Source organism: Aplidium turbinatum, chromosome 14, assembly GCF_918807975.1.
Source record: "Aplidium turbinatum chromosome 14, kaAplTurb1.1, whole genome shotgun sequence".
NCBI classification, from domain to species: domain Eukaryota; kingdom Metazoa; phylum Chordata; class Ascidiacea; order Aplousobranchia; family Polyclinidae; genus Aplidium; species Aplidium turbinatum.
The window spans coordinates 21,359,710-21,372,062 of NC_137485.1; the positions used below are offsets into that span (position 1 = coordinate 21,359,710).

At 43.5% G+C, this 12,353-nt stretch overlaps 1 protein-coding gene across 1 annotated transcript; it reads right to left on the minus strand.

The window, feature by feature from the left end:
* Positions 1-257: 257 nt before the first annotated feature.
* Positions 258-5,981, minus strand: LOC145782990 (uncharacterized). The gene has a single exon (XM_082594747.1). It carries the CDS (start codon positions 5,979-5,981, stop codon positions 258-260), a length of 5,724 nt encoding a protein of 1,907 aa, XP_082450873.1.
* Between the last annotated feature and the right edge of the window lie 6,372 nt (positions 5,982-12,353).

The following is a 12,353-nucleotide window of genomic DNA, read 5'->3' on the forward strand; positions in this document are numbered from 1 at the left end:
GAATGCTCTTATTACATGAGCTTGTTCAGACAATACAACGTTTCAAATGTACAATGTCGCATAACTATGGAAAATATTTTTGATCTCTGAAGTGGGTCCCCTGAGGTCGTTTGGAACACAAAAGCAAAGCTAGGCAAACGCATTGGAAACAAAACACATGCAACAATACCATACACTAAGTTACGTAAATGTTCGCGTCGCGCGCGTAATAATAAACTTGTCTCTATCAGTAAGTCCAATCATCAAGGGAAATCGATTCAAATGTCTGCTTCCAGAAGACACACCTTTCGAACATCACGCACGTAGGTTGAAGTCGCAGTCTTTAGACGAACCGTGCGTACAACGTCGTCTTGATCTGGAAACACTTCCGTCACTCTCGCTTTGGGCCACAACCCTCTGGATTGACAGTCATTTATTACCAAGACCACGTCGCCAACGGCGAGATTTCGAACTGGCTTCTGCCACTTGCTGCGGGTTTGCAATAATGTCATGTATTCTGCAGACCAACGCTGCCAAAACTGGTCGGCAAGGTAGTTAACTAACCGCCATGATTTACGGTAACTGTCAGCAAATGTAAATATATCACATGGCATGCTTGCCTCAAGCTTGCTTTGTAGCAAGCTATTAGGTGACAGAGCCACCAAATCTTCGGGATCGTCGCTAACTGTTGTCAACGGCCTGTCATTCATAATGTGTTCTGCTTCGGTAACAAGTGTTATTAGGTCTTCATCCTTCAAAGTTCGGTCCTTGACCAAGGCATGCAGAATTTTCCTGGCAGATCGGATGCATCTCTCCCAGGCTCCTCCTCTATGTGATGCCAATGGGGCATTAAAAGACCACTTGATGCCTTTCTGTGATAACCCTTTCTGAATATGGGCAAGGTTCCATCGTTTGATACCTTCAACAAACTCTCGTTTAGCGCCGACAAAGTTTGTGCCATTGTCACTCATGAGCTCTTCAACCATGCCTCTTCGATTTACGAATCTTTGAAATGCTTGAAGGAATGAGGAGGTATCGAGGGAATAAGCAATTTCAAAATGTACAGCCCGAGAGGCCATACAGGTAAACACACACAAGTAACGTTTGGACATGCTTCTACCAGACTTGGTCATAAACGGCCCTGCATAGTCCACTCCTGTGCAAGCAAACGCTGGTCTACCAGGGGTAACCCTACATTTTGGAAGTGGTGCCATGATTTGTTGACCCCCTGTAGCATCTCTCAAACGACACACTCTACACTCACGCAACACCCGACGCACAGTAGAATGACCTTTAATCACCCAAAACGCCTTCCTACACACACTAAGCGTATGAAGCACGCCGCAATGGGCACTACAAACATGATAAAACTCAATCACCAGCCGCGTCACATGGTGTCGGCTGGGCAAGATCATTGGATGTTTCTCCCCCAGAGACAAAGTGGAGCGCTGCAACCGCCCACCAACACGAAGAATACCTTGAACAACAATAGGGCTTAGGCCACGTAAGTTGGAGCCCTTGGGCAGGACGCCTACAGAGGGGTTAAGAGAAGAGTCAAAATCTCCCTGATCCGCTAAACTGCCTAGTTCCTTGGCAAAACTGACCCTTTGCACAAGCTTGACGATCTCCAGAGTGCTGGCCTTTAACTCTCCAACAGTGAGATGGCCGGTATCTGGTAACCTGTCAAGCTCGGCAGACTGCCTATCAATATTCTTCCGAAGCCGTCGCCGAACTCTGAGGATCCAGGCTAATGCTCTTTTAAGCCTATCGAACGACGAGTAGTGGTGAAGGAGACGATGGATGGGGTCCTCATCAACCGATTGTAGTTCCACCGCATTTAGGAGGGCAGCCTTCTTTACCTCAGGATCTCCAGCAGGTACTTCAAGTACTTTGGGTTGCTGTGGCCAGCAGTCTTCACCCTTTGTAAGAAATTCTGGACCATCAAACCACATAGCTGCTCTCTCGGCCTGGTCTGGCATTAGTCCTCTCGATGCAATATCTGCAGGGTTTGATTTGGTGTCAACATGTCGCCACTGTGACGGATCGGACTCTGCACGGATAGTTGCCACACGATTTGCAACATACACCGCGAACCTCTTCTCTTTGTTGTTAATGTACTGTAACACTGACGTGGAGTCCGTCCAGTAGATTATTTTATCTAGGTGAATATCAAGGTCACGCTTCAAAAGATTTACCAATTTAATGCCGACTACAGCAGCAGCAAGCTCTAACCTGGGTACCGAGATACTTTTTAGAGGTGTTACGCGAGACTTCCCCATAACAAAGGAACAATGTGTTGTTCCTTCGGCATTTAACAACCGGAGGTAAGCAACTGACCCATATCCTGTCATACTTGCATCGCAAAAACAATGGAGCTGCACTAGTGTAGGAGTAAATCCACAAGGGCGAAAACAACGAGGTACCTTCACATCCTCAAGTCGTGGCAAACACTCTAACCATTTATTCCAAACTTGTGTCCTGTCATCAGGTATACCATCATCCCATCCGAGAGAATCTGCACAAAGCTCTTGTAGCAGTTGCTTAGCAGGCAACATGAACGGCTGAACAAGGCCCAATGGGTCATATACCTGGCTTATCATCGACAACAGACCTCTTCTGGTGCACGGCTTTTGCTTGATGCAAACTTTAATCTCCAAGTTGTCGGAGAGAGTATTCCAGACCACTCCAAGAGTTCTTTCCAATGGTGGCGAGTCCAAGTCCAAATTCAGCATGGTTTTTGATTTATCTTTATCAGGTATTTGGTCCAACACACCCTCATGATTACTGAGAAATTTCGTCAGATGGAAGCCACCTGCCTCTAGCAGCTTGCTCAGTGACTGCACCAACTGTGAAGCTTCCTGCACTGTTTCGAATGACTTCAGAAAATCATCTACATAAAAGTTCCTCTTGATAGAATATAGTACGTCGCTTTTAACATTGAGCACATTGTCTTCCGCAACCTTCCGTAACGCAAACCCACAACAGCTCGGCGAAGACGTAGCTCCAAAGAGATGGACACCCATCTGATAGTCTTCGGGCTGGGAGGAAATATCTCCATTAGGCCACCAGAGAAAGCGAAGACTATCACAGTCGTCAGGTTCTACGCGAACCTGATGAAACATTCCTTTGATGTCCGCGACTGCTACCACTGGTTTTTCCCTAAAGCGGAGCAAAACTCCTACCAGACTGCTTGTTTGGTCAGGGCCTTGAAGTAGGTTGTCATTTAAAGAAGTGCCCCTGAACTTAGACGCACAATCGAAGACAATGCGGAATTTTTCACCGGTAGCATGATGAGGGAGGTACCATGTTCGGCTGGTCTTAGGCAATTGATCATGTGGCACCTTTCGTGCATATCCATTGTCTAAATACTCTCTGATCTTCTGACTATACATATCGAAGAACTTGTCATCCTTTTCAAACCTACGCCGAAGGTGCTCCAAGCGTTTTTCGGCAACCTTTCTGTTGCAGGGGAGCGTAGTTTTCTCATCTCTCCACGGTAGTCCTAGCTGGTAATGTCCCTCCACCTTCTTGACCGATTCTTTCATTAAAGTCAGCGCTTGTTTGTCATTGATGGACATGGCAAGTTCATCTGGATCACCAACATCATTGAAGTCATGATCGTAGGTTTGTTGCATGTGACGATGCAGGATGTCACTTCCAGAGTGAATAAAATTAACATGCACCAAGGCCTTGGAACTATTATGTCCCGCAGGACCACTCAATGTCCAACCCAAGCCAGTACGAATGGCATTTGGTTCACCATTCCGGCCTCTGCGAAACGCATGCATATAGTGTGCTTCCTGCACATCAGCACCAATTAAAAGGTCAACTGACTTTTCAGCCAGCTCTGGGATGTCAACGCCTTGCAATACATCTGGAAACATGCTAGCATCATCAGCATTCGGAATACTTCCATCCAGAGCAGGTAATGCCGGAACCGCCAATACAGCATCAATCTCCATCCCCTTACATTCTTTAGTGCCACGTGTATACAGACCCTGCAGCCTGTAACCACGTTGTTGACTGACGCCGTTCATAGTTGAAATGGAGTAATCCACACTCTTGCCTGTCATCCCAAGCCGCTTCATCAAGTCGATTGTGCAGAGGGTGGTGTCTGAGCCTTCATCAAGAAAGGCATAAGTATCGACTTGTGACTTTCTATCCGGGCTCCAAACTGTAACCGGTACCACCTTCAGACGTACCATATAACTCTTTGCACCACGCAGCCCCGAACTAGCGCAGGTTACTACAGATGTACAATTGGAAGATGTGGAGGAGCCAGCCTCTTTGCTGTCCTGACCAGGTTTCAGGGGTTCCGTGGCTCCATACTTTCTTCCACTCCTGTCATCTTGAGGGCGGTGAAGCAGAGTGTTATGTCTTCCCTTGCAAAGCTTACAACTCCTGTCCCACTTGCACTCTTGTACACGATGTCCAAACTCTAAACAGTTAAAACAACACTGGGCAGCTCTAACTGTCCGTTGTCGGTCCACTTCAGCCATGCGACGAAACTGCCTGCATTGCCACAATGGGTGTCCGTTAGAACACACAGGGCACTTCCAATCGCATGGTTCTGAAGAATAGTTTGCACCGACGCTACTCTTAGCAGTATGAGGTCCACCCCTTACTGAACCCTGTGATGCATATGACAGAACACCTTTACCTGACTTGGTTCTTCTTTCCTGGTTCGATTGAATCTTGTCTCTGTTGAGAGCCTGTGCCAAATATCCACCTTGGACCCGAGCATACTGGTAAATCTGATCAGCCAGTTGAGCAAATGTAAGCCCTTCAACAGAGACCTCAATCAACCGATCTTGCAACTTGGGTGGCAGACGACTCACAATACTTGTCAGGGTGTGACGTGTGTTCAACCCACAATCTAGTCTCCCCCCACAAGTCATTTCACAATCCTTCATCTGACGCGACAAATCCAATAGTCCCTGCGTGTTCCCTTCCTTAAATGAAGGTCCATTTATGATCTTTTCAATAAAGGCTGTGGTAACACTGTCGATCATGCCAAAGTTTCTGTACAATGTGTTACGGGCATGGTGGTAAGCAAGGCTTGGTGGTTCCATGACAATGCATTGCTCGATGCTGCGTCGTGCCCTCCCAGTGCAGCAAGAGATCAAAAGGTCCAACATAGCAGCTGGATCGTTTACATCGCGAATGACATATTTCTCAAAATATCGGACAAAGCGATAATAATCTGTTGGCGTACCATCAAATTTACTCTCTTCTGTTACCCGACCACCCTGGGCGCGGCAGACCGCAGTTGCCATTGAATGCAATGCACCGACAACCTTTTCAATCTGTGAATTTGCTGGATGCAATGAGGTATCCAGACCTGTGGACTCATGCCTCACGGGCAGGTGCCTCCCAACACCTTGGTAGCCAGGCGCAGACCTCATGTCTGCGCTGTGCTGGCCATAAGAATCTCCTTGGTATCCCATCATCATGGGTTGGTGTGGTGCTCTCCAGCCATTCCACTCTGCTTGGCACTCCACGTGAGCATCCTTACGCTTGGCTTCATAATTCACAAACGAATTCCAATGCGAAACCGTGACGCGTTCACCAGGCAACACAGACCGCGAATCCATGTCGGCATGGCTCCTGGTAACAAAGTCCTTTTCGCTAGAAACGTCTAGCCCTTTGTCGCTACGGTGCAGTTCCCCTTGACAAGATTCGAAAGTACTGTGACTCTCATTTCCAACAGGATTGACAACTGTCTCTGTTTTGGGCGGAACTGCGTCTTTAGACAGAGGGACATCGCCAGTCACATGGTGAGATACAGATTCCTCACGAAGTAAACCCTCCCCCTCACCTATTGCCTTTTCTGACTCAACCTTGCCATCGTCCGTCAGAGAAGATTTAAAACGTCGACGCTCCAGCTCCAAGGCCCGGCGCTCTAAAGCCATTTCCTGGCGTTGAAGCTGCAAAGCGCGACGCTCCAGTTCTAACTCGCGTTCCTCCAATTGGAGAGACAACTCAGCATGGCGCTTATCCATAGTGAGTTCAACAAAATTAATGAAAAAATACTACCAGTGAGTATTAACAAAATAAACAGCCGCAGTATATCCCTACAGTAGATGTAGGCTACAGATAAGCCAGACAACACAACAGTAAACAAAAACAAAAAATAACCGGGGGAATTCCCTTCGGAAATAACCTACGAGTCAGCAGCTTACAACTAGCAAAGCGAGCTACAACTGATCACAACAGTAAATCAAAAATTATGTAAGTTGGAGTAGAATCAATTAATGCGCATTCAGCCACAATTAACCGAACTAGACTACTGCAACCTCACACAGGAAATTCAATGACTGACATTCAACTCACACAGCAAGGGCAGCCACTACACACATTCACGAATCAATCGTACCGTAGCCTACAAAGATACTACGCAAGAAATCATTAATTGATATGATGTAACCACCACAGGTTGAGTTACTGATTCTATTTGGCGACCAATAGTTGTTATGCGGACCGCACATACATTAAACAGAGAGAATACAATAAAGGGGACCCAACACACAGCAAAACCTAGAAAACAGGGCTTAGCCCCACTGAGACCAGGGAGCTTGCAGGGCGTGGAATAAGAGGGCTAGTTAAGCACCATCCAAAGTCACGAATTTATAAACTGAGCGCTAGTAATGGACTAGGCCAGCATAGGGGTATAGCAGAGGAAAGGGATAAAAGATTTACTGAGCAGTAGCACCAGCAGCCATTTAGTTTTCACGAATCCAGTAGGCAATTACATCTACATTGATCTTTCAGTATGATACAAATCCGATATCAATTAGTTACTGATCCCTTTCAAAGAATAGAAAAATAAACATTAAGTTAGTTTAAGAGTGTACTTACATACTGTATGACTTCCACGATAATAAATATTCAAACCCTAAATAAAACTGCTTTCGAATCTTCTGCCTCGCCATCAAAAATCAACGTCATCGCGGTGACAACATCCGGGAATGTGCATGAAGCCTATTTTGGGAAGGGCAACGCAGTCGACCGAAACTTGCCATGTAAACAAGGGCTTCGTAAAGGGTCAGAAAGCAGGCATAAACAATTATGATTAAATCAAAACTGAGCATGAGATTATGAAACCAACAATTATTATTATTGATTTATTGTTTGGGCATGATATTATTATTACTGACGAGCAGCGCAACAAATAGGTTACACAACAGCACGCACGCGGATTTGTATCGCAGTTGCCAGTTTCGAGGTTCCCCGCAGAAATGTGAGAATCTTATTTAGGAGTTGCGAGTATTTTTCCGGGATTTCGGCGCTACATGATCTGGAATTTCTTCACCCAGCAATAATTTTATTGCGTTTAGTTGATGAAATTTTGCATTTTTGGCTATATTTTTGACATTAAAATTTTGAGAGTAAAGGTGAGTCCCATACTTGAACAAAGCATCGGGGGATGAGAAGATAAGGTTCTCATTATAACCTACTAAGCCTTCGGCGCTAACGAGATTGGGGTGGCCAGTTCCTTTCTCTCGGCCGCCTTTCCTTCGGCAACTACGCCCACCCAATTTATTACAACCTGGGTAGAGGTGAGCGGTGTTTGTCAACAACCAGCATAAGCCGGGAGTCGAACCAGGTTTGCATAATCGGAAAGCCAACCCTTTATCCGCTGCGCCATTCCACCGCAGTGACAGATACCCTCCTAAAAAGAACATTTACATTCTTCACCTTTAGTCAATTGGAGATTATCATTTCATATAAATTGAAATGTTTCGGTTCTCAAATTAAATTTAAAAAAATTAGCGAAAAGTAAAGGCGAATTAAACTTCAGTTTTGAACGCCTATGCGTTCATACATGACATTTGCAGTCTCGAAAGAAAAAATGTCGGTTGTCGTGTAAATCGATCATTTCGATGCTTGACTAACGTCATTCTGTACTTCCAATGTGCTAAAAAAATAGCGGATTTGCGATTCCTCACAGTTTGTAACTTTACAGAAACGTCAGGAAACTTTATGAAGCTAAACTGTTTGACTCAGCAAGAAAAATACGAAGTTTTAGTTAGAAAGATTTGTTTGAAGAGGCTTCAGATGAAAACTACGTTTGCTCTTAAAAAAGTTAAAACAAAACTTTCGGGAGCACCACTGGTAAAACAAGTAACATAGCCTACGCCTTTTGCTAATTAATAGACCTTTCCCGCAGCCAACCAATGAAGCGTGACGTTGAAAACAAACCACTTTTAAGAACTGAAATCCTACTAGGGACAAGGCCGGATTTAGCTGATGGGGGGCCCGGGGCCCTTTTAGATCGGGGGGTCCCCCCTGCAAAAAATTTTTTTAAGCCTACGGCGCGAAAAAACCATCTCTGCGTCTACAGTAACATCAATCCAGCACTGCACAGCATTTTGCAGAAACTTCAAAGGCTAAAAGGAAGAAAAAATAACACAAAATCACATTTTTTCCACGTAGGGGGGCCCTTCAAAAGTCAGAGGGCCCGGGGCACCTGCCCCCTCTGCCCCCCCTAAATCCGGGCCTGACTAGGGAAGCAAGGTTTTTGAACGTTTTGATCGAACCATCGCTCATTTTAGTCGTACATTTTGTACTAAAAGTACGTTTTTGAGTATTACAATTTATTAAGTTATTTATTTTTAGAAATAATTTGAATTTACTATAGGGCCTTAGCCCATGGGCCTAACTACCGCCGGCATAGCGCTATAGCCTACTGCACGGGACCACTAAACGAAAGGACCTCGCATTGATAAATTTTATTTCAAAAATATTTGAGTAAACTACTAAAGTAGGTAGCCTAAACGTGTTATCATCTCATTTAGAATCTACACTTATGTTTTTTCCAGGTTTCTAGCCACTTAATGTTTGTATTTGGTTCGGCTTCTTTTATTCTTATGGAACTAATATATTGACACAGAATGAGACAGCATAGGCCTATGTATTTTTGGCAATTATTACTTTCTGTCGAAATAGGAATAATCGCATCACAAGTTTGCAACACACACGCATTTATTTTAAATTGGACTACAGCGCAAGTGGAATCCCCAATACCATACTTTTTGGTTAGACTAATACAACTTAATTAAATTATTAGCCTACTAACTGTTGTCTAAAACTTTTTAACACTATAGAACTCTAATTAAGTACAAACAATTACTGCATGGTTGAGTGATGAAAACGTTTGCAAAGGACGTCGGTTCGACTCCGCTCCAGAGTTTGCGGCTGTGTCTCGGCAATGACACTTAATGGCATGCTAAAATAAGGATAGCAGCTGACTCGACAACTAGGCTATATCTCTCCTCGTTGCCTTTTAGGCTATTGTGTTGCATTTGTGATCGCAGTGAAGGCTACGTAGGCTACTCTAGCCTATATATTGTTGCAATGGGAGCAAAAAAACGTGATTAGGCTAGCCTATTACTGGACTTCATGTCAACTTTACTGGGTGGCTTATATGAAACTGGGTAGGCTAAACAAACAAACAATTGAAATCCTTCTGTGGTCGGAAAAAAAGAATAAAACGTAACTTCGATTTCATATCTAAAGTAATCACCAAACTTGTGCGGAAATCCAGTTTTTATTGGATGAGTTTGGGCAAATGCGAAGTGTGTGCCCCTACGTCTTCATCAACAGGTTGACCCGTTGGGCAATTGAGCCAAAAGGCGGCCAAAACAAGGTATAAGCTCATAGTAAAAATGAATGTTTGTCAGCAGCTGATTGTAACAAGAATTGACAGACACGGGTGTTTCGTGGTCTGCAGCTCGTGCGAGGTTCTACATATGTCATTTCTACGTTCTATAATAGCCTAAGCACAGAAACAAATGAAAGCCTCATAATTGTATCGGAGCCCCAACTGACGAAGTTAGGCTACGGCCTTGATTGAATAGCAGTCCAGCTTATTAGCCTACTTCAGTTGATTCATATTCAGTGCAAGTAGACCATAAGTGATAAGCTGCATTGCTTTCACAAGTAAAGAAGCAAAAAGGCTACAAACTGAAACCCACTTAGCCTACTTATTGTAGCAAATAAGACAGTAAATCTCATTTATTATTATAAAGACATAGTAGCTAAAGCAGAAAGAAATTTTAAGTCTATCAGAATTGAAGACCAACAGCGTTTTGCTTAGACATTAACACACTACCAGCAGTTCCTTCAAGCGCCATAGCTTATGCGCAGTTACTAGAGCCCATTAAATAAGTGGCTTATCATTGTATCACTTGGCTTGTTTTTCATAAAAAAGTAACTTGAATAAAATTTAACAGTCAGAACCTTGTTTTTTAACGTTGATTCCATGTTTTTACGAAGATTCTACTAACTACTCAACAAGTTATCCAGTAGGGTCTAAAATTATCGCTTTATCAACACAACTTTTATCAAAACACGCTTGATATGTTCAAGACATAACTTCCCTGGGTTTAATTGAATTTCCGCAAGATGATGATGTTGTTTTTGCTAGTTTGTTTATTTGTTTTTGTCATTGTTTTCATGTCGTCAAGTTATAGCCTATCTATTTTGTGAGTCGTGCAAGGCCTGGTGCGTTGCGCTTGAAATGGCTTTGCCGTGGTAGAATTTCTTTGTGGGGTTTTCTTTGCCTGCCTTGCTCTTATTTGCTATGAGCTAAACGCATCAAGACGTGTTCCCCTTACGACCATCAGCACTCTTGATAACGCACCATGGCCGATCTTCATAGCAACTGTCCATATAAATCTTAAATATATCAGCTAAAGCTATGTGGGCTAATAAAGCTATAGCCTAAATATAATATGTTGTTTTTGTTTTGTAACATTTTATTTTTTTATTTTCGCTTTATAGGCCTATCTTAAATTTTTCTGAAGGTGTTGCGACCGTGCCAAATTTCTTTCAACTCAATAACTTACTTCGGTCTCAAGCACGTTTTAACGTTCGCCTTTTGTCGCTTCTACCCTTTTCTCGACCTTTGCTATGCTAAAGTGTATTGTTTTGATATGATAGTCAGAAATAAAAACAACTGAACTGAACTGAACTATTCACAAACAATTTGGTGCTTGCCTATGAAGCAGCCAGCGTGATTGTTTTCAACGTCACGCTTTATTGCACAGAGCTGCGGGAAAGGTCTATTAAATAGCTAAGCCTTCTGTTAATTTAATTTATAAAAGTCGATGTATAATTAGCGTAATATAAGATAGAATTTGGTCTCTCTGCGGCAGTCATTGATGCGATATTGTAGCGACCCATTATTAGCCTATTTAGAATAAGTTGGATCGCTACCAGTGGCGGCTGATGAGTTGTAGAAATGGGAGCAGTGGCGTATGCAGGATTTTCTCAAGGGGAGGGGGGGGCATTGACAGTAGCGTAGCCAAGAATTTTGAAAGGGGGTTGACGACCGGCGGGCGAAGCCCAACGGCATTTTCGCCTAAGACAACACCCAGCGGCGGGGGGTCTGGGGGGCCTCCTCCAGAAAATTTTGAAAAATTACTTTGAATTTGGTGCATTCTGAGAGCATTTTCAACAAAAATGTGGGTATAAATATTCCTGTAAAATGGTGCTGTCAGGTGGCATAGCAAAAGGATAGGATCATATTTTCTTCGGCATTTTTCGGAAATAAAGCTAAGTCTCTATGTTTTCTTGTTGCTAATTCCTGGCTGAGATGTTTGAATGTTTGGTATTGGCAAAACTCGCTCTTTTAATGCAGTTTTGTTTAAAATTAGGCAAGTTTTTTTTAGACTGAAAGCATCATTCCCAAGCATAAAGAGACTGAAAGCATCATTCTCAATATCGTGACGTCACACGCGTGCCAAAGGGAGAGTTGTAACCCCCAAACCCCCCTGGCTACGCCACTGGCCATTGATATCCCAGACGTTTTCATGATATCCCAGTACGGTTTTAGTTTAGACTTTATCCATTTCTTTCTCACTATAATAGGCTTACAGAACACGTCACACGCGTGCCAAAGGGAGAGTTGTAAACCCCAAACCCCCCTGGCTACGCCACTAGCCATTGATATCCCAGACGTTTTCATGATATCCCAGTATGGTTTTAGTTTAGACTTTATCCATTTCTTTCTCACTATAGCCTAATAGGCTTACAGAACACTATGCTACATTGGCATAGGCTACCTGGGGTGGGGTAGGTGGATTGGGCTATGTATTTCGTATTGGTTTAGTCTATAGAACAACAGTGTTAATTGCTTTGACAGTGCAATCCAAAACATATTAATATAGTTTCGGGAGAGAGTTTGCTTTTTTATACCCAAGACAGGCAAGACACAACAATACCACAGGGTTGAGCATTACAACAGTATATATTTTTTTACATATTTACAAAATAGTTTAACATTCAAACGTTCAGATTCCTGATGAGGGCTTAGGGCCGAAAACGTTTGAATGTTAAACTATTTTGTAAATATGTAAATAGATACTGTT

Coding starts and splice junctions, on each gene's coding strand:
- LOC145782990 (XM_082594747.1), bottom strand. CDS start 5,981: ATGGATAAGCGCCATGCTGAGTTGTCTCTCCAATTGGAGGAACGCGAG.